General features: G+C 41.4%; 1 protein-coding gene across 2 annotated transcripts; it reads left to right on the top strand.

The window, feature by feature from the left end:
* Positions 1-6,958: 6,958 nt before the first annotated feature.
* On the top strand, positions 6,959-20,962 carry TCN1 (transcobalamin 1). Of its 2 annotated transcripts, none has more exons than XM_082682514.1 (9): positions 6,959-7,110; positions 10,944-11,123; positions 12,519-12,659; positions 13,575-13,730; positions 14,997-15,184; positions 17,616-17,805; positions 18,825-19,014; positions 20,254-20,372; positions 20,766-20,962. In XM_082682514.1, exons 1-9 carry the CDS (start codon positions 7,032-7,034, stop codon positions 20,825-20,827), a joined length of 1,305 nt encoding a protein of 434 aa, XP_082538640.1. In that variant the 5' UTR covers positions 6,959-7,031; the 3' UTR covers positions 20,828-20,962. The 2 variants fall into 2 exon arrangements, with proteins under 2 accessions (XP_082538640.1, XP_082538641.1); XM_082682515.1 differs by having other exon boundaries at positions 6,975-7,110; positions 13,578-13,730.
* The last annotated feature ends 4,369 nt before the right edge of the window (positions 20,963-25,331 follow it).

Genomic DNA, 25,331 nt, shown 5'->3' with positions numbered 1-25,331 from the left:
GATTGCATGGAACACTGGGTATGGTGCAAAAACAATGAAAACTGTTATGCTGAAAAGAAAGAATGAAAGAAAGAAAGAAAGAAAGAAAGAAAGAAAGAAAGAAAGAAAGAAAGAAAGAAAGAAAGAAGAAAAGAAGTAATTGACGGGAGGCTGGACGGTAGAAATTTACAGCTGGTTCATGGGCTGTTGTCTACTCTCCAAGGATGCCAGGGTATTTGACCCTTGGTTAACTCTCCTAACATTAACTCAGAGAATTGTTACGAATACTTACAGGAGATGCACAATAAGTGACAATCTAAAAGAAGACTATTTACTGTTTCATTGCTGCTACGCCAGAGAACGGAAGCCAGTCTTAGATACCTGAGGGCCTGTGTCACTAAACACGTAGATATAAAAGGTGAGGAGACCCCGGCACTGATGGTTCCCTTAAGCTAAGGCTGTCCACGTACGCTCAAGCCTCATGTCTCATGGCCATGCCCATCTCAAGTTCAGACTGAATGGAACATCAGAAGCTGTGCCTGGGAGTCATAACATCTCCTCTGTGTTGATACTGAGTGAGCACGCAGAGTAGTTTCATGTCTTGAAGCCTTCCTTATAGCTAAGCAAACTTGAGCCAGGGTGAAGCCTATTGTGCCTCATGAGTTGGATTGTGAATTTGCATCTAACCTCACTTCTGCTGGAAGAACAGAGGAGACACTGCCAAGGCAGTGCCAGGAGACTAGAGGATGAGAGAAGAGGAGGGTCTATGGGGTTTCTCCCCTGAATCTCTTATCCTGAGACATCTACAGTCGGTCTACCTCCTGCCAGGCAGCCCTCCCTTTCCATGGGTCCCTTGCATCCATCAGCCCCTCCAGGGCTGGGATGGTGTCTCTCTGCAGTTGTTAGATTGAGTTGCCTTATGTTCTCCTATTTCTTCTTTCAGCTCCCACAAATCTCAAAAATATAACCCGCATATTAAAGTACTCTATTGAGCTATCTGGTGTGTTTTCTGCTTTCCTAACCAGACCCTGAACAGAATAGTTCAAAGCAGGAGCGGTCTTACAAAATACAGCCTTAAGTTACAATCTGGGGATTGAATGCTTATTTATTTTTGTAGGAATGCAGTATCACCTCAGTGTTAGTTAAAAATGACATTTTAAACCCCGTGGGAGGGGTGCCTCTGTGGCTCTGTTAGTTAAGCATCTGCTCTCCATTCAGGTCATGACCCTGGTGTCCTGGGATCCAGCCTCTGCTTAGTGGAAGTCTGCTTCTCACTCTCCCTCTGCTCCTCCCCCAACTCATGCTCTCTCTCTCTCTCTCTCTCAAATAAATAAATTAAATATTTTTTAAAATAACCTGTGTTATATGATGGCATCACATTGGTTTATCGGTCACCTAGTGTTTCTTAGGGTGATGGGCCTACTGTTGAGGGCTAGATTTTTGGAGATCAGTTAGTTTCTGCAGTTGCCTGTGATTTCAGCAATCATGATTAAGAGGAATGTGTGGTTAGATGCTGATTTCAGCAATCATGACTAAAAGGAATATGTGGTTAGATGCTGATTTCAGAAATCATGATTAAGAGGAATATGTGGTTAGATGTTGCTTCTGACATCATGGGTCAGCTTACAGGAATAAAATTATAAATTCAAAATCTTACCCTCTCTGTTCACCTTAAATCAGAAAACCAGACAGCTTCTATATGAGCTAGACAAGATGCATTTATTTCTTATACCCACAGGCCATGGGACTTAGGAAAATTAGAGCACAATCTAATTGTACAGCTTGCAGAATGAAAGTTTAGTATATAGCCTACCAAATCTCCATGGTAAAGATGTGGCCATTGACAAGGAAGGAGTGGGATTCTGAGACTCAAGGTGAGAATTTTGAATATACTTCAAAGAATCTGAGAATCTTGAATCACCCAATCGCTTTGAAACTTCCTTTTTCACAGAATTAGATTTTCCCATCAAGACTGAAAGGACTAGTCTTCCTTTGCTTGGAGGCCCTGACATGCCTGTTCTGCCTAAACCTGTGCCTGTGATTACTCATTGCCTGGAGAGCCATCACTATTGTCAGATCCCAGTGTGACCCAAGAAGACAGGGGCAAAGTTAGACTCAAGAGAAGATAGTTTAAACACAAAACTAATTACAAGATCTTCATAATTAACATTTGCAGAAACCTAAAAAACATGTGTAGAATTGGATCATTGATGTGTTAGACCAAAGAAAACAGAATATAATGTTGGATGATGCCAAACTTATCAATATAGATGCAGTTAGCAGAGACCATGAAGTGTCAGCACTTGAGCAACAGCAAGTGGCTCCACCATTTTTCTTGGTTGTTAGTATGGAAGCTGGACTCAATAATGACCTACATGAGTAAGAATGTGATGCCCAAAAGGCACCATCAAAGTCTTAAGGAGATGGCCATACTGAAGAGGATTTTTATCATGGGCAACCCATTCACATGACTCTTTCTTCCTTGGGGGAGAGTCCAGAGTCACAATGACATTAGGAAATCAATTAGTGAAAGAAAATGGTTGGAAATAATAGAGATATGGTCATTCCAATTATCTCAGTTGGTATAATGTCACCCTAAATCAGCCAGATGTGATGACAGTACTTGAATCATGGTTGGAGTTGGACAAGGTTGGAACAGGCAACAGAACCAGAATAACAATAGGAATATTTTAACTCACAGAGATCTATGACATCAGCTAATGAATCAGGAGGTACCTAGGAATGAAATAGGTGATCAGCTTCCTAAAGTATTGCTTAAACTATATAACTGGAAAAATTCTAAATATTGCATATCATTTATCTACTGCTGCAAAACTCACCACTCTGAAACCTAGTAGCTTAATACAATCATTTTCTCACAAATCTATGGGTCAGCAATTTGACGCATATATTTAAACCATCTAGGTTTAACTAGATACTCTATTAATTTTGACCAGGATTATTCACATTATTTTATTCATCAGGTGGTTCAACCAATGCTAAATGAGCTAAAAGCTCCTCACACAACATCAGGCAGCTGGCAGGCTGACAACTAGAATGTTTGAGTTCTCCCCTGTGTGGCATTTACAGCAGGCTAGTTCTTGCTCCTACATATAGCAGGTCCAGGATTCAAACCACAGAATTCAATTGAAAGGCAATTTTCAAACTTCCTCTTACATCATATTTGCTAACTTCCTATTGACCAAAGTAAATGACATGACCAAGGCTAAATTCAAATCTAAAATTAAATATACTCCTGTACAGAGGTAGAAAAAATTGTTTATGCTCAGTTAGCCAACATATAGTACATCATAATTTTTTGATGTAGTGTTTAACAACTCATGTGTTGCATATAACACCAGTGCTCATCACAACACATACCCTCCTTAATGCCCATCACCCAGGTACCCTATCCCCTCCTCCTCCTCCCTTCTATAACCCTCAGTTTATTTCCTGGAGTCCAGAGTTGATAGGACCATAGGGGAATGCAGGGAAACTGAATGGGAAGAAATCAGAGAGGGAGACAAAGCATGTGAGATAGAAGTTTTAAAAACTTTAGCATGTAGGTATCATTTAAAACCCTGAGATTTAATAAGACTACTAAAGGAGAGAGAAGAGTTTTAGAAATTGAACCTTAGAATATGACAACTTTTAGAAAATTTAGGTGCATTATGAGGAACCAGCAAGAGAACCTCAAGAAGGATCTGTCAGGACAGTAGAAAGAAAAAAGAAAAAGAAAAACTCCATAGAAGAATGAACTTCTAGCCAAGTAAAGTAAGTAAGGAAAAAAGAATAATCAATGTCGGGTGAGATAAATGAGAATTTTATTTATTTGTTTGTTTATTTTGACAGTTTTATTTATTTATTTGTCAGAGAGAGAGAGAGCACACAAGCAGACAGAGTGGCAGGGAGAGGCAGAGAAGCAGACTCCCTGCTGAGCAAAGAGCCGGATGTGGGACTCGATCCCAGGACCCTGGGATCCTGGCCCAAGCAGAAGGCAACAGCTTAACCCACTGAGCCACCCAGGTGCTCCAAAAATTTTTAATCAACATTGAAAACAGCAGTGTGGAAATGATCCTGATAAGATCAGTCTTAGTGGAGGGGTCCAATTTCAATTAAGAAGCTTACAACTTCTACTTTCATTTTTATATATTTTAAGGCTTTGCCCCATCAAATCTAAACCATCAGGAGACATAAACATAACTATGATGCTGTACATTAGATCCCCAGAATTTGTTCACTCTATATCTCAGAGTTTGTACCCTTTGACCAACATCTCCCCAATTCCTCCAGCCTGTAGCCTTTGGCAACCACAATTCTACCATCTGCTTCTATGACTTTTGACTTTTTTTTTTTTTAAGATTTTTTTTTTATTTATTTGACAGACAGAGATCACAAGTAGGCAGAAAGGCAGGCAGATAGAGAGTGAGAGAAGGAAGCAGGCTCCCTGCTGAGCAGAGAACCCGATGTGGAACTCGATCCCAGGACCCTGAGATCATGACCTGAGCCGAAGGCAGCGGCTTAACCCACTGAGCCACCCAGGCGCTCGACTTTTGACTTTTTTAAAGTGCCACATGATATCATATAATATTTGTGTTTCTTTGCCTCACTTATTTCATTTAGCATAATTCCCTTGAGATCCATCTATGTTGTTATAAATGATAAGATTTCCTTCTTTCTCATGGCTGAATAATATTGCACCATATATACATACCACATTTTCCTTATCCATTCATCAGCTGACAAACACTTAGGTTGATTCCACTTCTTGGCTATTGTGAATAATGCTGCAGAGAACATGAGAGTGCAGCTACCCCTTTGGATATATATTCGGGATTACTGGGTCATATGGTAGTTCCCCGTTTAATTTTTGAGGAACCTCCATACTGTTTTCCGTAATGACTATATCAATTTACCTTCCCACCAACATTGTACGAGGGTTCCCTTTTCTCCACACCCCTGCCAACACATACTATCACTTTACTACCAGCCATTCCAACAGAGGGGGTGGTGATATCTCACTGTGGTTTTGCTATACATTTGCCTGATGATTAGTGGTGTTGACCACCTCTTTATGTAACTGTTGGCCATTGGTGTGTCTTTGATGGAAAAATGTCCATTTGGGTCTTTTGCCCATTTTCCAATGGGATTATTTGGGGGAGGGGTTGTGATTAAGTTGTAGGAGCTCATTATAGATTATTTTTATGAATACCTTATTAAATATATGGTATCTGATTTAAAAGAATTTGTTTACATTCTATAGGTTGCCTCTTCATGCTGTTTATTGTTTCCTGGCTATGCAAAAAGCTTTCCAGTTTGAAGCACGCTCACTTTCTATTTTTTGCTTTTGTTTTTTGTGCTTTCAGTGTCAGATCAAAACAAACCATTGCTAAGGTCTATGTCAAGGAGCTTCTTTGCTTTGTTTTCTCTCTATGTATGTTAAGTCCGTTTATTAGTTTTCTTTGGCATCATGTTTGCTTGCTTTGTGATCTGTCTGGCCTTATATTTGTGTCTGTGTGTTTGAAGGAACAAGCACCTATCCATCTTTACAGCCTGTTTTTGACAGGTAAAGACCTTCTCCTGTCAGGCCCAGGGCTGATGGGATTCTCTCTGGGATCACAGTGACCAAGGTTGGATGAAACTGGGTCACCTTGCTGCTGCTGGGTCCTCGGTTAGGTCTGCAAACCACAAGTCTATTATCAGGTACATGACAGTCCTGGCTCCTGCTGGGTCACTGGAGAGATCCCAGCATGGGCAGGATTGTCCCTGAACCATAGCTGAGAGGGGATGGAGCCAGGTCACAGGGTCCATTCAGGATCCATAGGTGGACCATAGTCAGCCAGTCTGCCTCCTAGGCACTGAAGGGTGTGTCTTCTGCTAGGCGCCTGGGTGGGAAAGACTGCTCCCAGACCATGGCTCATGCTGTACCCAGGTCATAGCGCTTCAGGCTCCTCAGCCCTAACCAAGGTCAGCAGTCCTATCACCCAAGGCTCAGGTGGGCATGATTCCTTCCAGGTCCCTTGGCTGATGGTGCAATTCACAGAACCAGTGCCAAACACTGACAGAGCCAAGTCCACAAGGGTATGAGGCTGTTTTCTGGTCAGTACCCAGGACCATGGTCAGTGAGCCTGGCTCTTCAGGATACAACAGGGAAAAAGCCAGGAAGAAAAATCAGAGCAGGCAAATTCTGTGCTTTAGCTTTTTTGAATACAAGTCTTTCTTCTTTGGTATGTTCTTTCATTGCAGCTCTCCTCAGCAGCTGCAATAAGGTTTCTGAACCTCTTACTTGGAACACAAAATTCCCACATAGAAACCCCTGTCCATGGATGGCTGCTAAAATGACTGTTGCTGTGGGGGGATATTCCACCATCTGGCTGACCCATAACAAACATTTTAAGGCCAAACTGATAGTATTCTCTAATAATTTCTGGGAGACCTATGATAGACAACACATCTTACATGGAGCTTGTAGCATCTTTCCTGGCACAGCAAAAATCCACATTTGATGTGTATCTCTGTAGTGTTCCTCCTGGGCTATGAAACTCGCAGGGCATCTATCTTAGAAAAAATCATGCATCAGAAACCACGATGCCAAAGATCCTCAGGTGCCAGGCTCCCGCAACTTGCCTGGTCAATTTCAGTCTTACAACTTCTACTTCCATTTTTTTATGTGTTAAGCCCTTGCCCATCAAATCTAATGTTTCAAGAGACATAAATAAAATACAACCAAACTGGAATGGAAAAAGAGGGAAACTTAATTTATCCTCACACTGGGTTGAAGGAAAGTAAGGACTGTGAATCCTAAAGTTTGGGATGGGGAACAAAGAATATTAGTTCTTCTTCCTCCATGACCATTTATCTTTCAAGTCTTCTTCCTGGCTTATCACAATTCTTGGAAAAATACACTTCACCACACCACACCCCCTGACATTGCTCAATATTTGCTTAAGTGAAAGAGGCTGAGGCAAGCTAAAGGAGGAACTCTCATTACCATCTGCCATCACCCAATAAATAGCCAGACAAGCCCTCACCATTCCAGAACACTTGGAAAGATGAGACAATCTCACCCGCTGCCCCTACTGGGGCTCCTATTGTTTTCTCTTATTCCAAGACAACAATGCGAGATCTGTGGTAAGTACGCATTGAGCTAAAATTACTCCTTGTGTGATAGTCTTCTAAAGTCTCCTGGCAGAGGACTTGTGTAGAGTGACCTGAGAAAATATCCTATCCCAGTTCTTTTTTATTTTTAAGATTTTATTTCTTTATTTTACAGAGAGATAGAGAGTACAAGTAGGCAGAGAAGCAGGCAGAGGGAGAGGGAGAAGTGGGCTCTCCACTCAGCAGGGAGCCCGATGCGGGACTCGATCCCAGGACTCTGTGATAATGACCTGAGCAGAAGGCAGCCACTTAACTGACTGAGCCACCCAGATGCCCCCCTATTTCAGTTCTATATATGGTTGGACTGAGTAATGTAAAATTTGGCAGGACATGGCGAGGAAAGTTTGATAACATATGTTGTTTTAAGAGGCGTTGTAGATTTAATGCTAACTTGCCTAACTATTCTTCCTATATTTAGATTTTCTCCACCATAGGAACCCTACCAAGAAACTGTCTATTCCTCTTCTATTCAAGGATAGACTATTCAGGATACCAGAAATTTTTCAAGATCATAGAAAGCTTTATTTTGAATTTGAGATGCAATCTATTTTTTTGAAGTTCAACCCATGGGTTTTGGGTTAACCCCTTATAACTGCACAGAAAAAAAATGTTAAAAATCCCTTTCAAATAACAAAAACTTCTCCCTTGTCATTACTGAGTTTAGATGTTCCAAGGTACACATCAGCCTCTCCAATTCATCCCCACAGGGCATGCATACAAGCCCATCACCTCTCCTCTGGGTATAGGAATCCATGATTATGAGGTTCTATTAAAAACTACTAAGTAGGAAAAAGAAAAACTGGTTCAGGTATAGTCTGACCCCTTACTAGCTGTACGATCCAATGCTTTTGAATATTTTTAGCTTTATCCATAAATTGAGGAGAGTTGGGGAAGGGTGTTGGAGCAAGTGATGTTATGAAGCTTGGTATAGCTCTCAGCTTCATGGTTTCTCTTTTGTAAGTCTTGACCCTGGAATTGTGCTTAAACCCAGTCCAAAGATGACTATGTGGTGCCATCGGTGGCTACATGCTCCTGGTGTTCTGTAGCCTACAAGAAGAGGTCAACACCACAGCTGAAAGACTTGTGTTCACACAAGCTAAAGCAGAAATGCTGCCAACTCTAATTCTTCTTCCTGGCCTTTCATTTCCTTTGTTGTATCCTAAGAATAGGGGGTCTCTGTGGAGGTTTTGAAGTTCAATCCACTGTACAAAATAATTACCTGTCTTTAGTGGACAAGGAACCTGATGAGAGGTTGACCAGGAAATGAAAAGTCTGTTTCAGTGCCGGAAAATCTGCTGAACTGGATGTTTCCATAAAATCTCAGTCATGACTCAACAACTGTCCAGTTGTTCTTCTAACAAAGAAGGACTTTTCTACAACCACTGGTCCAGATCGCCCTGTCTTTTAAAGAGAAGAAAGATAGAGTGGTGCCTGGCTGGCTCGGTCAGCAGAGCATATAACTCTTGATCTCAGGGTGGTGATCCTGAGCCCCACATCGGGGATAGAGAACTCACATTGCCTCAGTACCCTAAGTATAGTGATCGAAACTACAATTGAGCTAAGAGTGATAATATGTGTGGTACTTTATAGTTTGTTAACTGATTTCTTGTCCAATAACTATAAAATAAAGGTTAATATCCACAATTTTGAAATGAGGGAACTGAAGGTCAAGAAAGTTACATAAATCACCCATAGTCATAAGTTAGGGACCGGAGAATCCAGCCAAGGTCTGGCTGAACAAAGAGCTCGTGCTATTCTCAGTATCCCCACTAACCCAAGAAATAATCTGGAGATGGGTAGGATTTTTCTTGGGAGTGTTAACAAAGTACATTTTTTTAAAATTGTATCTATTTATTTTAGAAAAGGACACAGAGAGAGAGGAGAGAGAGAGAATGACCATGATTTGGGGGAGGGCAGAAGAAGAGGGAGAGAGAGAATCTCAAGCAGACTGAGCCCAAAGTGGGGCTTGATACCACCACCCTAAGGTCATGAACTGAGCTGAAATCAAGAATTGGCTGCTTAACAAACTGAGCCACCCAAGCACCCCTAAGCAAAGTTCATTTAAAAATATTTTAATTTGATTTGTATTTCCCTGATGCCAAGTGATATGGAGCACTTTTTCATGTGTCTGTTGGCCATCTGGATGTCTTCTTTGCAGAAAAAAAAAATTTTTTTTTAATTTATTTTTTATTTTCAGCATAACAGTATTCATTATTTTTGCACCACACCCAGTGCTCCATGCAATCTGTGCCCTCTCTAATACCCACCACCTGGTACCCTGACCTCCCACCTCCCCCCCGCCACTTCAAAACCCTCAGATTGTTTTTTAGAGTCCATAGTCTCTCATGGTTCACCTCCCCTTCCAATTTCCCCGAACTCCCTTCTCCTCTCTATCTCCCCATGTCCTCCATGCTATTTGTTATGCTCCACAAATAAGTGAAACCATATGATAATTGACTCTCTCTGCTTGACTTATTTCACTCAACATAATCTCTTCCAGTCCCGCCCATGTTGCTACAGAAGTTGGGTATTCGTCCTTTCTGATGGAGGCATAATACTCCATAGAGTATATGGACCACATCTTCCTTATCCATTCATCCATTGAAGGGCATCTTGGTTCTTTCCACAGTTTGGTGACTGTGGCCATTGCTGCTATTAACATTGGGGTACAGATGGCCCTTCTTTTCACTACATCTGTATCTTTGGGGTAAATACCCAGTAGTGCAATGGCAGAGTCATAGGGAAGTTCTATTTTTAATTTCTTGAGGAATCTCCACACTGTTCTCCAAAAAGGCTACACCAACTTGCATTCCCACCAACAAAAAATATTTTAAGTGGTAACTCTTAGAATTCTTAAAACTAACTCTTCTTATTTTCCTCCAGTTATTGAGGTCTCAGGACTCTTAATTCCACAGCAGAATGTGACTCCTCCATCCTTTCCTTTGGGATTTGGTCATATTACAGGCTAAAACTAGAGGGTTTTCTGAAAGGTACAGGTTGCTGAATAACGATCCTGATGCCAGATCAGTTGGACAACCAGACAATTCAGATCTCTGGGGTCAGTCACCACCGTACCATAGAACTATTGCTCTCTTTCCCTCAGTATTAATAACCTGATTGAGTTAGAAGATGGAGAAGGGAAGGAACTCAATCCAGCAAGTAGTGAGGACTACAGACTGGGATTGGGAAGACCTGTATTTTAGTCTCCATTAAGCCTTCAATTATGGAAGTTTCTTTAAGGACACCCTGGCCTCAGGATTTCTTTAGGGACACACAGGCTTCCTCCTCAAAATCAGGGAATCCTACTAGATCTCCCAGGCAGGACTGATAATCTGCCAATACACAATAATAAGGCTGAAAAAGCTGTTAAAAAATTGAAACACTTCCACGCTGCTAAAGGAGCAGAGACTCCAGACCCACCTTTGTATTGTTCCAGCAACACAGTCAGTGACCACTGGGTTGTTCTCCCTGGGCCCTGTTACTAAACATGTCTGTTACAAAACATTTTAATACCAACACTGTTCCTAGGGTTCCTGTTCCTTAATATTTTCTTTTTTTTTAAGGATTTTATTTATTTGTCAGAGAGAGCGAGCACAGGCGGACAGAATGGCAGACAGAGGCAGAGGGAGAAGCAGGCTCCCTGCCGAGCAAGGAGCCCGATGTGGGACTCGATCCCAGGACGCTGGGATCATGACCTGAGCTGAAGGCAGCTGCTTAACCAACTGAGCCACCCAGGCGTCCCTTCCTTAATATTTTCTTAGTGTGCATTTCTTATTTCTTCTTATTTCCTCCTTCCCCTGCCACAGAGGTAAGCAAGGAAAACAAAACTGCTCTAAAACCTCTGATACATACAATGATCAATTCAAAGTATACCGAAAGAATCCATGCCGCCAATGCACTGCTGTCCCTCAGACTTTGTGGGTCCCTGAACCAAAGCCAAGATCAACATCTGACTGAACAATTCATACTCACTGTGAACAGTACAGGTGAGTAGCTTTATTCTTTGGAAGTTTTAGGAGAAGACTTACCTATCTATAAAGATTATCTCCAGCAACAGATCTTTAGACAATTTTGTATCCAAAGTGTCCCTGCTACATCTATTCTAGCTGTATAAAACTTGAAGGGACAGAAAGATACCTCAAAAAGTGGAGATGCAACATGGGGGGGGTTGGGGGGTAGGGAAAGAATAAATGAAACAAGATGGGATCCAGAGGGAAGCAAACCAAAAGAGACTCTTAATCTCACAAAACAAACTGAGGGTTGCCGGGGAGAGCGGGGTTGGGAAAGGGTGGTTGGGTTATGGACATTGGGGAGGGTATGTGCTATGGTGAGTGCTGTGAAGTGTGTCAACCTGGAGATTCACAGACCTGTACCCCTGGGGCTAATAATACATTATTTGTTAATTTAAAATAATTATAATTATAATTATAATAAAATGAAAAAGAAAGAAAGATACCTCAAATCCTCTTGCTATTTACTGCTAGGCCTTACTTGTCTGTGTCCTGAAAAACATTTTCCTTTAAAGAGTCACAAAGAAAATCAAAATAAATTAAAGACTCTTATCTACTAATACTGTTCTGTAAGTTACCTGAGTTCACAACCAGGAGGGATATGGCCCACATGTAAGAAACTGGACAATAGCAAGGAAACCGCAGGGAAATAGAGATGAGGACTGGGTCTTCTTGGTTTTGTTTCTCTTTTTGCTCTTTGTTTGTTTTAGAGAGGTGGGGAGGGACCAAGGTAAAGGGAAAGAGAGTATCTTAAGCAGACTCCATGCTCAGCACTCAGTGCAGACCCCAATACAGGGCTCAATCCCACAACCCTGAGACCATGAACTGAGCCAGAATCAAAGAGTCAGATGCTTAACCAACTGAGCCACCCAGGCACCCCAGATGAGCACTGGGGTTGAATGCAGGCTACATGCTGAGCCCTTCATGTCAATAGGGAGCCTTAGCTTTCTGATTGAGATAAGGGAGAAATGAAGCCACCCCTACCTACCTCACAATATTATTCTAAGAGTTACAAGAAACCTGAGAATTTTGATACTCTACAAGGCAGAACATCCAAGTCAATTATTACTATCTTGGCAAGATGGCACCCACAAAGAAAGTAAATCCCAAAGTTTTATTATCTATTCTTTTCCTTTTAAAATTGTTATAAGGATTGCAGGATTCCCAAAACACTTCATGATTTCATGGGGAAGACTATGATTTAGCTGGCATTTATACAGCACTGCTAGAAAAGTCTCTGCTTTGGGAATAAAGAAGTAAATATTTGTATAGAGTGGAAAAAAGGAGAGAATTGACAGGTGAAGTAAGACAAGATGCCAAAAAAAAGTCACAAACATGTACCTTGTTAAACTCGAATACCTTTCTTTTCAGAGCCATCTTTAACCTCGGGACAGCTTGCCTTGGCTATACTGGCTTTGGGAGCATGTAAAGCACCTGATGGGATGTCTATAAATTATTCTGAACTGGTCAAAAGACTAGGAAATAAATACAAAGAAGAAATCAGAAATATGGGTGAGAGTCAAATGTTCAGAGTCCCTGGACAACTTGTCTTCTCCTCCACTGATCCAGATCTCAAGAAGTTTCCCTTCAGTCTTTCCTTCTCCTCTTCATTCTGTTCATCCCACATAACTTTGATCATTTTCCCTTCTTCCCTCTTTCAACACACATCTTGAATTTTCTTTTCAAATAGATCCAAATGAGCATGGACTTTACATCCACCTTACATAAGATGATGAACACACACATACACACGCACACACACACACACACACACTAAAGGAACACAGTTTTCTTGTTCTCTAGAAGCTTGACTTTTAGACAAATAATTAAATACACCAGAAATGGCTGATCAATACAAGACACTATGTCAGAAGTACCAAAACATATGATACTAGTAAAAGAGATAAAGAGATAAAGATGGCCAAAAGTGCTTTATCACTGGGAAAAATAGGCTGATTGTGATCATGGCTACTGAGGTGCATTGTTTTTATTTCAACACCCAACCAGTATTCATCCTGTTATCCATTAAGCTGTTCTAATCCCATCTTCTTGTGAGATGGCCTCTACTTCTTCTACTTCTTCTACTTCCAGTTCCAACACATTTCCATTCAAAGTGCAAGAAGCTTAGTGGTGGGAAATCTGTATTCTAGTCCTACTTCTGTAACCACCTGAGTATCAGGATGGTACTTTAATCTCTTTAGTGCTGAGTCACCTCAGTTATAAAATGAAAGGAGTTGAGTTAATTTGGTGGCTCTTAACAGCCTTTACATTTCTTAGGTTTGATGATTCTATGAGTGATCTTTCTCCCTCTATTACTCACCTTTTCTTAAATGTAAAGAAATTCTAAAAAAGCAGGTAGGAATAGATTGAAAGTTTATTACTCCACTATTACTTCCATGAGTAAGGTATTTCTTCCCTCTCTAACAGAAGATCATAATGGCAATCCACTGACTAACTACTACCAGCTCAGCCTGGACATTTTGGCCTTGTGTCTGTTCAATGGGAATTACTCAATCACTGAAGTTGCTAAATTCCTCAATCCTGAAAATAAAAATTACTATTTTCATGGACAGTTCTCAGTAGGTGAGTGATTATACCCAGTTCCCTTGGCATAGAGGACACAGTCACTGGTAAGTCTTTTCCTTTTAGTTTTTCTACCTGTAAGTACTTGGACTTTATTTTTATCCTTTTTACCCTAGTGATCAGGGAGGAGAATTTTCTTTTTGAGAAGAATGAATATTGGGGGGCATTTAAGCATCTTTCTAGATATCTAATATAGTTCCCACACTACTCCTTCTTTGAATTATATAACCAGTGGATATTAACCCTTGACCTTAATTTTCCCATCTGTAAAATAAAGATAGATTGTGAGAATCTTCATATAAGACATTTTAGGAAGTGTAAGTATAGAGGCAGGAAAACAGTGGAATTCATTTAACTTAACTTCACCTCTTTCTCTAATTTATTGGGAGCACTGAATGTGTGGGCTTACTTGGACAACACAACTTCTCCATGGACAAGGGCCCAATATTTTGTTTAATAAAGTCTGTACCTTCAATAGACAAGGACTAGAAATTTTCTCCTTGGTCAGTTTATACATCCAAAAGGAAGCCCCCTCTAGACAACTAGCATTGTTGCTCAGGCCTTATGGATCCAGAGACACAAGCTCATCTTTCTCCAAGAAGCCCAAAGAGAATCACCACTCAGTATCTCTGGATAGTGAGGTGATATTTCTTTCCATGGGAGAGGGAAGGTACCACACTTAAAGAATCCAGCAGGGGAACTAAGTAACAAGCCAGAAAAAAAAGATTTTATCCTCCTTTCTTCCAAACTCTTGCTTCATCCTCCCGCTTAAGAAGCTTTATTGGAAAACAACTCTCTTAAGTGCTATTTTTCTAATCAGCCTAATGGAAACATTGGAACATTGCAAAGACATATGTTGCTTGGGGTATCATCATGAATTCTCCCAATTCCTTTGCCAATATGGCTGAGAGATGAAAAAAAAATGAGAACAGCCAAGATGTAGAAGTGGAAAACTGTCCATGTGTATGCACCTGCAAATCTGTATGTGTTCCTATGACCAACAGGTGAGTTACTGTGTACAAGGCACAGGGATACTGAACATAAGAAAGGGATATTGAAATATTTGAGTGTTTAGTGCTGAAGAGATGATTGCTATCTCTTCAAATCCTTCTCTCCCATCATCAACTAGGATAACCAATCTTCCCAGTTTGTCCAGATATGAGAGCCTCTTTTAGTGCTGAACATCCTACTTACCAGGAGACCCCTCAGACCAAGGCAAACTGGAATGGTTGGTCAACCTATCACCAATGTTTTGTTTCCTGGCAGATACTGGCGCGATGGCTGTCCTGGCTCTGACCTGTGTGAAGAACAAAACAAGAGGGCAGAAACAAATAGATAAAAAGGATATAGAGAATATTAATAATTATACAGAGTCACTGATAAACAAGATTCTGTCCCAGAAAACAGAAAATGGTCTTCTTGGAAACATATATAGTACAGGAGAAGCTATGCAGGTAAGTCATAGGGTAAAACAGGAGACAGAGAAGAGAGTTATGAAGGAAAGAAATATCTGTATCCTTTCTTCCTGGCCCCAGAAGATATTATCCACTCTGTTTCCTATACGAACTGATTTTATGTGATTCTTCTCCTCTGATGGAAATGTATTCTCCTCACCTTTGATCCTTAGATTTCCATGTCCAGTGCTTCCATGAAGCTTTTCCTGACTACAACTTTTCTTAATTTTAGAGTCTACTCCAACCTCCTATGTTGTTCTATCACATGCAATTTCACCATATGCCATATGCCAGCGTTTGGTGCTTGCCTCTTATCTCCCAAATTAGATTATGGCTGTCCAAGTGATAAGAGGCAGTGCCAGTAATACCAGCTAGTATTTACTGGCATGCTCATGAATGCACACAACAGCCCAGTGAGGAAAATATTATTAGCTCCATTTCCCAGAATAAGAGCATGAGTCATGGAGTATCAGTAACTTGCCTAACATTACAAGGCCAAAATGTGATTTACATGGAGAGGGAACCTAAACAGTTGGTTTCAAAACTCATACTTGGCACCCACTCTGTCCTGTATATGTTCCTTGAAGTCTGGGGCTTTATTCCTGCATTCACTCACTGATTTACATGACCCTGCGGGGTAGATACAAGAAGAGATGAAGGAAGATTGACAGGAAACAAAATTTCACTGAATCTTTAGTATGATTAGGGGTCTGCCAGGCCCCCCCCCAGGATGAGAGGGCTTTCCAAGGGAGAGAGGACAGCAAGGACAAAGACCAGAAGCATGAAAGAACATTTTAGCAAGATCAAGGTGTTCAATGTGGCCAGTGAGGGTCCTTGAGAAAAATTACAAGAAGCTGGGGTTTAATAGTGGTCCAATCACGCAGGTTGTCTTTACTGTTGGTGAGAGGCTGTTGTCTGTCTTGCTGAGTTTGGCCTTCATAGAACACTGGTTGTCCATTCTGGCTGCACATAGGAATCATCTAGAGGAGCTTTTGGAAAACACTAATATTTAGGCTCCATCAGCCAGTCAGTAGAGAAACTGAGAGGTGGAGCATGGGCCTTGGTCCAGTTTTACATTTTTTTCATTTAAATTCAAGTAGCCAACATATAATACATGACTTGGTTTTTGATGTAATGTTCAATGTTTGATTAGTTACATATAACACCCAGCTTGGTCTGGTTTTGAAACCCTACAGGGGATATTTATTCACAGCAGACTTGGGAATTGCGTGCCTACAAGACAGTTTTGAAGATGAACTGAAATATATATATATATATATTTTTTTTAAGATTTTATTTATTTATTTGACAGACAGAGATCACAAGTAGGCAGAGAGGCAGGCAGAGAAAGAGGAGGAAGCAGGCTCCCTGCGGAGCAGAGAGCCCTATACGGGCTCAATCCCAGAACCCTGAGATCATGTCCCAAAGGCAGAGGCCTTAACCCACTGAGCCACCCAGGCACCCCTATAATCCTTTTTTTAAAATATCCCACAAATGCTTGTTGACTTCTTGGTTAACTTGAAGAGTCTTCAGGAAAAATGAAAAGAGGAACCGTCCTTCCCTTAGAAACTTAGAAACTACAGAGCGACGTCTGCAGGACCAACCCATTTTTGTCCTTGTCTTACTCACTCTGATACCTTCCTAAATTTTCCTACCCCGTCATGCTGTCCCCTCCGGTTTACATTTGCTGCTTCTATAGTTTCTATTCAAGAATCTATCTGACTCCACACTGTTAAGGAAATAATGTCAGACATCTCACTCTGAAGCTCAGGGATCCACCAATGTGGCCCCGACCACATTCTCTGCCTGTTCTTCCACAATCACCCTGAGTCTCCCCTGTACACCAGTCCTCCAAGGCCATGAGGAATTCCCCAGGGATTTTGCAGACAGTGTCATCAGAGACAGGCCATGCCCTGGCCTCACCTACTCTAGCATCCTTGATCATGCTATTCCCTCTGGGTATAGTGCTCCTCTCCTGTCTCCTACTGGAATGCTGTCATATCGTCAAGGCCTACCTCAAGTATTACCTTCCTCAAGTATGTGCTCTCCCTCTTCTGAAAAGCCATGGCACTAGATGCTTCTCTTAAGGCATTCGCCTTAGGGACTCCTTCATGATTGTCTGTTAACAGCATTTATCAGGTATCTCCCATGTGAAAGGTATTGTTCCGTGCCAAGGCTGCAAGAGTGAATAGGTAAAGTCTGTTCTTATTGATGTCATTACTGGTTGTGTTATTAAGCAATTCTCCATCTCCCCCCCAGCTAGTTTTTAAACTTCTTGGTGTCGGGAAAGGTATCCTAGTTATCCAAGGTGCTTCCCCTGTGGTCAGTGTCCAGTAAATATTCACTGAATTCATTAGATGTAGGCTTTGCCCCTATTTGACCTTTCTCTCATTCATTCTCATTCCCTTTCATTCTTTCTCTCACACTTTAGGCTCTCTTTGTTTCATCCAACTATTATAACGAAAATCAATGGGTTTGCGAAAAAACACGGGATACAGTGCTCACAGAAATTTCTCGAGGAGCATTCCGTATGCCAACTGCTGCAGCTCAAATCTTACCAGCCCTGATGGGAAAGACCTACTTGGATGTTAACAAAGACTCTTCCTGCGTCTATAGCTCAGGTAGAGTACTAAAGAGCAGAATACCCAAAGAATGTGAGACTAAGATGTTCTTAGGGACCAAAACTGACCAGATAAACCCCTAAAGCATAACAGTTCCCAGATAGAATGCGGTCCTCCATGTGTCACCAGTGATTATAACCACCTGAGGATTTGTTCTTAACAGTGTCGTAGATGGTTGTTCTTGTTTCAAACACTGATAAACAATGTAGACTTGATTCAGTAATGTCTGTCTTCAAAGGGATGTTTTCTGATGGTTAGAGAGATGTTCTGAGCATCATTCCCATTCTAAACAAAGTATTCTCTCTGACTCTCCGTTATGCACAATGAGTGAGCCCTCAGGGAACTCAGAGGAATATGGAAGGAATATGAAAGGGTTATAAGAAGAAAATTAGAACATGAATCATTTATTCAAACAACTGATTTTTAAACCAGGGATGAAAGAAGATTTGACTTTTATCTATGTTCATTCCTGGCTCAGCCACTTGCAGGTTTAGAAACCTCAGACAAAATGTTTAATCTCTAAACTTCAGTTTACGAATATAAAACCTGCAAATGATAAACATACCTAACATGGATATGTTGTAAGGACTGAATAAGATAAGCTATGTGAAATGATTAGTACAGTGCCTGATACTTAATATGTCTTCAATAAATGTTAAGAAATAAAAGGCATCCCAAAAAAGGAAAGTATCATTATAGGCTATACAAAAGAAAAGAAAAGAAAAGAAAAGAAAAATTCAGGAGTGTTGATGAGAAAGAAGAGACAGGGAACCTGCACTGTTTAAACAGCTGGGAGTGAAGCTGAACCACACATTAACAAGCTGATGCCTATCTGGTTTAGGCACACAAGAGATCCGCCCCTTGGCTGATGATTCTTGCTCCTTGTAGCAATCCTCCTCTACCTAAAGAAAAATCCCCCTCTACCAGGCCTGGGGGAGGGGTTGGATATGTTTGTAAACTTGAACATCATTTTTATTTTTCTGAATAGTAATTCTTCTCTGCTTTTCTGTTTCTGCCAGATTCCTTCCACCCTTCCACTCAGGAGCCTATTGTATCAGTGACACCTCCTGTCTCACCTTCACAAATCCAAGTAAATTACTCTGTGGTAATTGATAAAAGAAAAGATCGCATTGTGGTCTCTGTGACAGATGGTTCTGTCTTCCTAAATGTGATGGAACAAGCTCAGAAAGAAAATCCAACTCTATTTAGGTATGTCTGGGCCTAACCTAAGGTGAAGGTAGTTGGTGATTTTTGAAAGACTCAGTAAGAACACATAAGTACCTGAATAAAAGTATATTTGAAAAGTATATTTGAAAAGTCTTCATTAGTACTTTGCTCTCCATCTATATCTCATGGCAGGGGTTAAAAAAAAAGGTGAGACTTTCCATCTTCCAACACACAGTAGGTACACTAAATTAATGGTCACTTAATGGGTGAATAAGTCCAAGGGATCTCTCTTCTGTCAGTAAAATTCCTTCAACAAAGAGAACCTCTTAGCTCAGCCATTTTGTGTTCAGAACACTGGGTCATTATCTTTGAATCACTGACCCCTTGGACAATCAGATGAGTGCAGTGGCTTCTGATTCCAGACAAGTAAACACAGACACAAAACTTCCTTTAAATCAGAGGTTTCACAAATGCCCTGAGTCTCTCCATGCTCCTCCCTTTCAGATTCATGGAGCCCAAATTTAGATTTCCTGGCCTAAAGAGGTCAAATATTAAAATTAAGATATTAACTTTGCCTCTGAAAGGTATGATTCACTTGACTCCCTAAACCTAATCAGCAATTACTTTGTCTAGTAACATAATGTAAGATGCCATAGAGAAAATTTTATATATATAGTATGTACTGTAAATGTTATGCGTGTGTGCACACACACACACACACACATAATGTAAGTATTTTAAAGGTTGCTTGCAAGGGCTCCCAGGAAGGCAGAGAAATGTGTCCCGGGAATATGAAACAAACATTGGCTATGTCACTTTTTAATAAACACAACATGAAATATTAAGTTGCTCTTTCCTGTTCTTCTTTCCTAAGAGAAAACCTACTTACTTATGATGCCTCTAGGATGTGAGTTTAACATTTTCTTCTGCTGCTTTTGTCTCTTCAACCATTACTATCTTGGGGTAGAAGATTAGCAATTGTTAAATACAGAGTGTTTACCACAAAGGGAGGCAAGGGCAGAAATAAGATTCATTCCTCTAATTCAGCAGAGATTGTGCGGTGCCTGCATCAGAACCACCTGGAGTGTTTATGACACATGCAGATTCCTAGGCACCACCTATTTACCTACAGAATCAAATTATCTGTGGATAGGGCCGGGAAATCTGCTTTTCTTGATAATAGCTTCAAATGATTCTTAGGTCCATTGGAGTTTGAGAAATGCCCATTAAAGTTGCCCTTGAAAGTTCTAAGTTCTTGAAACCCATTTGCTGTCCCCACAGGTTCAAAACAAAGGAGACCGCATGGGGCCCCTACATCATCAGTGTTCGAGGCATAAAGGCCAGCACTAATGACAGGACCTACTGGGAGCTCCGGAGCAATGGTGAACACCTGAACCAAGGTAAGGGAGAGAGGGCTAAAAAGCCCCACAGAGTGACAATGCCCCCAAACATCCAGAAGTGAGTGTGTAAGCTCTGGTGGGGAATGTGCGAAGGTGTTGGGAAAGTGAGAACCATTATTTGGTGCTTTGGTAGTTAAATCATTTGAACCATTGGGCACCTGGATGACTGAGTCAATTACGTGTCCATCTCTTGTTTTGAGCTCAGGCCATGATCTCAGGGTTGTGAGATCAAGCCCTGAGTAGGGCTCCATGCTCAGTGAGGAGTCTGCTTGACATACTCTCCCTCTCCCTCTTCCTCTGCCTCTCCCCTTCCCTGCTCCTATTCTCTTTCTCTCTAAAATAAATAAATCTTTAAAAGAATAATTTGACCCACTTTTCATTCTTCCTTTTCAGGAGCTGGTAGTTATGTTGTCCATGCAGGAGATGATTTGGAGGTTCGCTGGAGCACATACTAATAAATTCAAACAGTGGACTTACAGGCAGAGATTGGCCTCATCCCTTCCTTTTCTCTCATCTCCATTTTAATAGGAGCGTCAATAAGCTCCCTTCTCTCTTTAGGTGTTCAATTAAAGATCAGCAACAATACAAAAGGAGCATTTTCTAATCATTTCATTTTAAAGGGGGATTATTGGTAGAAGGAAAGGGAAGGGAAGAGAGATTAGACCATATGTCTAAACTGAGTTCTACTCACGGTTCCACTGCTAACTGTGTGGGTGACCTCAGGCAGTGAGTGGGAATGGAGATAAGGTTCTAGATCTAGTGTTGAAGCAGCAGCCAATGAGATCTGGTAGAAAATCTCTAGGGAGGCAGTTCTCTGAGGCCCAGATGTAAAGGACTAACTGAGTGGACATACTGACCTCAGAAAGGCAGTGGGTAGAGAGAAAAAGGTCTGAGAAAGAGGGAAAGGTGAGACTTCTACATAAAAGACCAGTCCATAAAGTCTCAGGAATAATCTCCAGCTATCTCCCTTGGGTTCCATTTTTTTCTTCTTCCACATGTATTTTCCTTTTATTTCACCATAAAAATCACTCTGATATTCATATCATCAAAATACACATGAGGAAAAAATCACCTTTGATGATTTCAGTAGAATTCACATTTTTAAAGTATATATATATTAAATCAGGGGCACCTACAGGTGCCTGGGTGGCTCAGTCAGTTCAGCAGCTGACTCTTGGTTTTGGCTCAGGTCATTGACCTTAACACCCTGGGATCAGTGGTGTTGGGCTACCTGCTCAAAGAGGAGTCTGTTTGAAGATTCTCTCTCTCCCTTTCCCTCTCCCTCTGCACCTCACCCATATCTCTCTCTCTCTCTCTCTCTCTCTCTCTCAAATAAATAAATCTAAAAATAAAAATAAGTTAGGGGTGCCTGGGTGGTTCAGTCAGTTAAGTGTCCCATACTTGAGCTCAGCTGTCATGAGCTCAGTGCGGTTTAGCACCACGGCTAGCTCCATGCTGACCATGAAGCCAGCCTGAAATTCTTTCCCCCTTTCCCCCCTTCCCTCTGCCTCCCCCTCTGCTCCTTACCTCACTCTCTCTCAAATAAATAAATAAAATCTTTAAATAAAGATACCCCAAAAGGAAGACGCCTTCAGGCAGAATTAGTTCAATTCAATTACTTTATAAGTGCCTCCCTCATTTCTCCTGTGTTCCCTTCATGATACTCTTAGCTTCCTCCCATACCACCAGCAACCCTTCTTCATAGTCAGGCTCTGACCATTGCTTTCTGATACTGGTCCTCAACCCTCAGGGTCATCTCCACATGATTCTTCATTAACAGGATATGACAGATGCCTTCATCACTAGACAGCAATGGATTCTATCCCCTTGGGTCTGGGTTTCATCTTGAAAGCTAAGCTAGAGACAGGAGACCTTCATGGTGCTGCTCATATTGGGGCAGCAGCTGTCAGACATGCTTGTAGACTCTACAAGCTATGTGAAATTGAGGGATAATGGCTTATGGTAATAAATATGCAGAATGTTACATAATTGCTATTCCTGACTATGATACACAGTGTGACCATACAACTTATCATCCAACCACAACACTGTAAACAGTGTTGTTTGTTAACACTGTTAACAATTACGCTCAAAAAGACAGATTAGAAACTGGTAATATCCTGGGGGGAAAAACAGTACATATGGCTAATTTTGTCCATTAGGAAAAATAATGAAGCTCCAGCAAAAAAATTACAGGAAGTACTGAACCTGCAATGGACCACTGAAATTGAATTTCAAAATAATGAAATTGGAATGGGTCCTTTTGAGATTGCAGACTATCACACAAAGATTCTAGATCACTTTCAATAATAGTCACTCAACATGAGTAAAGCACACAATTTATATTAGACCTATTCTCCCAAACATGGTATAAGGATATTCTAGTTGGCACACTGACACAGAATCAAATAACAGGTTATCACAGCATGAAAAAGTCATTTCCTTTACAATTCTCATTTAATTCCTTTCGTTGGATCAAACATAAAATCTCCATTAATACCACTGTGTTTCTAACACTTCCCTGTAGCACCAGGAGCCTCCATTCTTAGCAGACAGCTCAATTTCTCCCAATCACTGGTCCCATAGTAGAATATAGTAACATTGCTATCTGATAGGAATGCATTTAATCACAGAGACAGACATGGAGAGAAATGGAGTAACATTCCCTTTGCATTCTACTGACATTGCCCAGGGAATCCTAGCTCTGGCCACACCTGCCTTATGAGAAGCTCTAAGGCTTAACACTATGACAGAACCGAGAGAGTCTGAGGGCAGAAACTTCCCTCTGCTGTCACAGCAGAGAATAATCAACACAAATAAACCTCTCAGACGTCCATTGAGAGTCTGCGTGCTTGGATACCAGACAGTGAGGCACAGGAGAAAACAGACAAATAAATTGATAATTTTCCATCAAGGGATGCCTGGGTGGCTCAGTCAGTTGAGTATCTGACTCTTGATTTTGGCCCAGTCATGATCTGAGTGCTGAGAGCAAAGTCCAAGTCAGGCTCTGTGCTCAGCATGGACCTTGCTTGAGATTCTCTTCCTCCCTCTCTCTCACTCTGCCCCTCCCCCATCTTCCCCCAACACCCCCACCCCGGTCTCTTAAAAAAAAAAAAAAAATAGTTCCCTCAAGGACTGTCGAAATATATGAGTTAAGAAATGTATGGCCTGTGTGGTTTCTGTTCCGGAAGTTACTTGCTAAGTGAGACAATTGTATCATAATCAGTCTTGCAACAACCACAACTGTGGCAATTTATAAGGAAAAGTGTGTTTAAAGAACAGGCACATGAAGGGATTGTGGCTTATCTCAGGATGGGCACAATCAGGCACTGAAACCCAAAGTCAGTGCCATGCTGGGATCCTAATCCTGTGTTAGATTCTTACTGCTGATGCAAAAAATTACCACTAATTACTGGCTCAAGGCAAACACATCATCGTACAGTTGTGGAGGTCAGAAGTCAGAAAGGGGTTTCACTGAGATAAAATCAAGGTGTTGAAAGGGCTGAGTTCCTTCTAGAGGCTCTAGGGGAGAAACCCATTTCCTCACCTACTCCAGCTTCTGGAGGAAGCCAGCATTCCTCCACCTTCAAAGCAGCACTCAGATCACTCCCACCTCTGTTCCCATCACCATATCCCCTTTTCTGACTCACTCTGCTGCCTCTCTCTTCCATTGATAAGGACCTCTGATTACAGTGGATCCTCTGATATAAACCAAAATAATCTTCTTATGTTAAAATCAGCTCATTTTAGCAACCTTAGTTCCCCCTTGCCATGTGATCTAACATATTCATAGATTTCAGAGATTAGATACCTGCATGGTGTTGGGGGGAGGGCATACTTGTGCCTACCACTCCTTCACATGACATGCAAACCCCTCAAACTGTCTTTCTGGCCTCACCCCACTGTACACTACATAGTAGATAATAACACAAAACTTGATGGCTTAGAACAACACATATATTATCTCAAGTTTCTGTGGGTCAGAGTCTCTCAATGAGGCCACAGTCAACATGTCAAATGAAGCTTCATCTAAAAGCTCAACTGGGGAAGAATCAGCTTTCAAGATCATTCACATGGTTGTTGGCAGAACTTCTGCTTCCCTGGCTGTTGACTGGAAGCTACCCCCAGTTCTTTCCATAGAGACTTCCCTACCAGGCAGCTCAGAACATGGCAGCTGCCTTTCTCAGAGCAAGAAGCAAGAAGAACCAGAGAGAGACTTCAAGCAAGAGGGAAGTTGGACCTTTGTAACATCATATAACTTTTCCTGTATTATATTCATAAGAAGTGAGGCCAGCCCACACTCTGGGGAAGGGGATTTCACAAGGGCATGGATATCGGCATGTGGGAACACAGGGCCATGTCAAAGCTATCTAATGCACTCCAATATACATCCTGTGCTTTCATCTCACAAAACCACCAACACTCCCCTGAGAAAGAAAAAAAAATGTCCTATATTTGTTCATTAATTTGCTCATCCAAAAATTATTTATTCCGTTCCTACTGTGAAATAAGCAGTACAGTAGCTCAAGGGCTGGAGATAGAACAGTGAACAAGAAACAAAGACCCTTCCCCCTTGGAGTGAACTTCCAGTGGAGAGGGTGACAGACAGTAAACAAACCACACAGTGTGACAGAGGGTGAGGGGTCATAACAGGGAAGGGGCACAGTGAGTGTCCATGGGGGTAACACTGTCTTCTACATAAGAGAGATGGTCTGGGAAGACCTCTTTGAGAACTGGTCCTTGAGCAAAGACATGAAGGAAGTGCGGGAGCCACAGTGAGAATATTTGAGGAGGAGTGTCCCGGGAAGTGTGGACAGCAAATCCAAAGGCAGGTGATGGGTTCAGAGAACAGGAAGCTCAGTGCCGCTGAAGCAGAGGGAGCAAGGGAGAAGGAAGTCACAGGGGATATCCAAAGGCAACCAGGAGCCAGAACTGACAGGGTCTTGTCATTAAAAATGA

Source organism: Mustela nivalis, assembly GCF_964662115.1.
Source record: "Mustela nivalis genome assembly, chromosome: 9".
In the NCBI taxonomy this organism is placed as follows: domain Eukaryota; kingdom Metazoa; phylum Chordata; class Mammalia; order Carnivora; family Mustelidae; genus Mustela; species Mustela nivalis.
The sequence above is the reverse complement of the archived record's forward strand: the minus strand, read 5'-3'. Positions and strand labels throughout refer to the sequence as shown.

Coding starts and splice junctions, on each gene's coding strand:
- TCN1 (XM_082682514.1), top strand. CDS start 7,032: ATGAGACAATCTCACCCGCTGCCCCTACTGGGGCTCCTATTGTTTTCT. Junction 13,731..14,996: donor TCATGGACAGTTCTCAGTAG/GTGAGTGATTAT, acceptor GTTTCCTGGCAG/ATACTGGCGCGATGGCTGTC. Junction 20,373..20,765: donor TGGTGAACACCTGAACCAAG/GTAAGGGAGAGA, acceptor CTTCCTTTTCAG/GAGCTGGTAGTTATGTTGTC.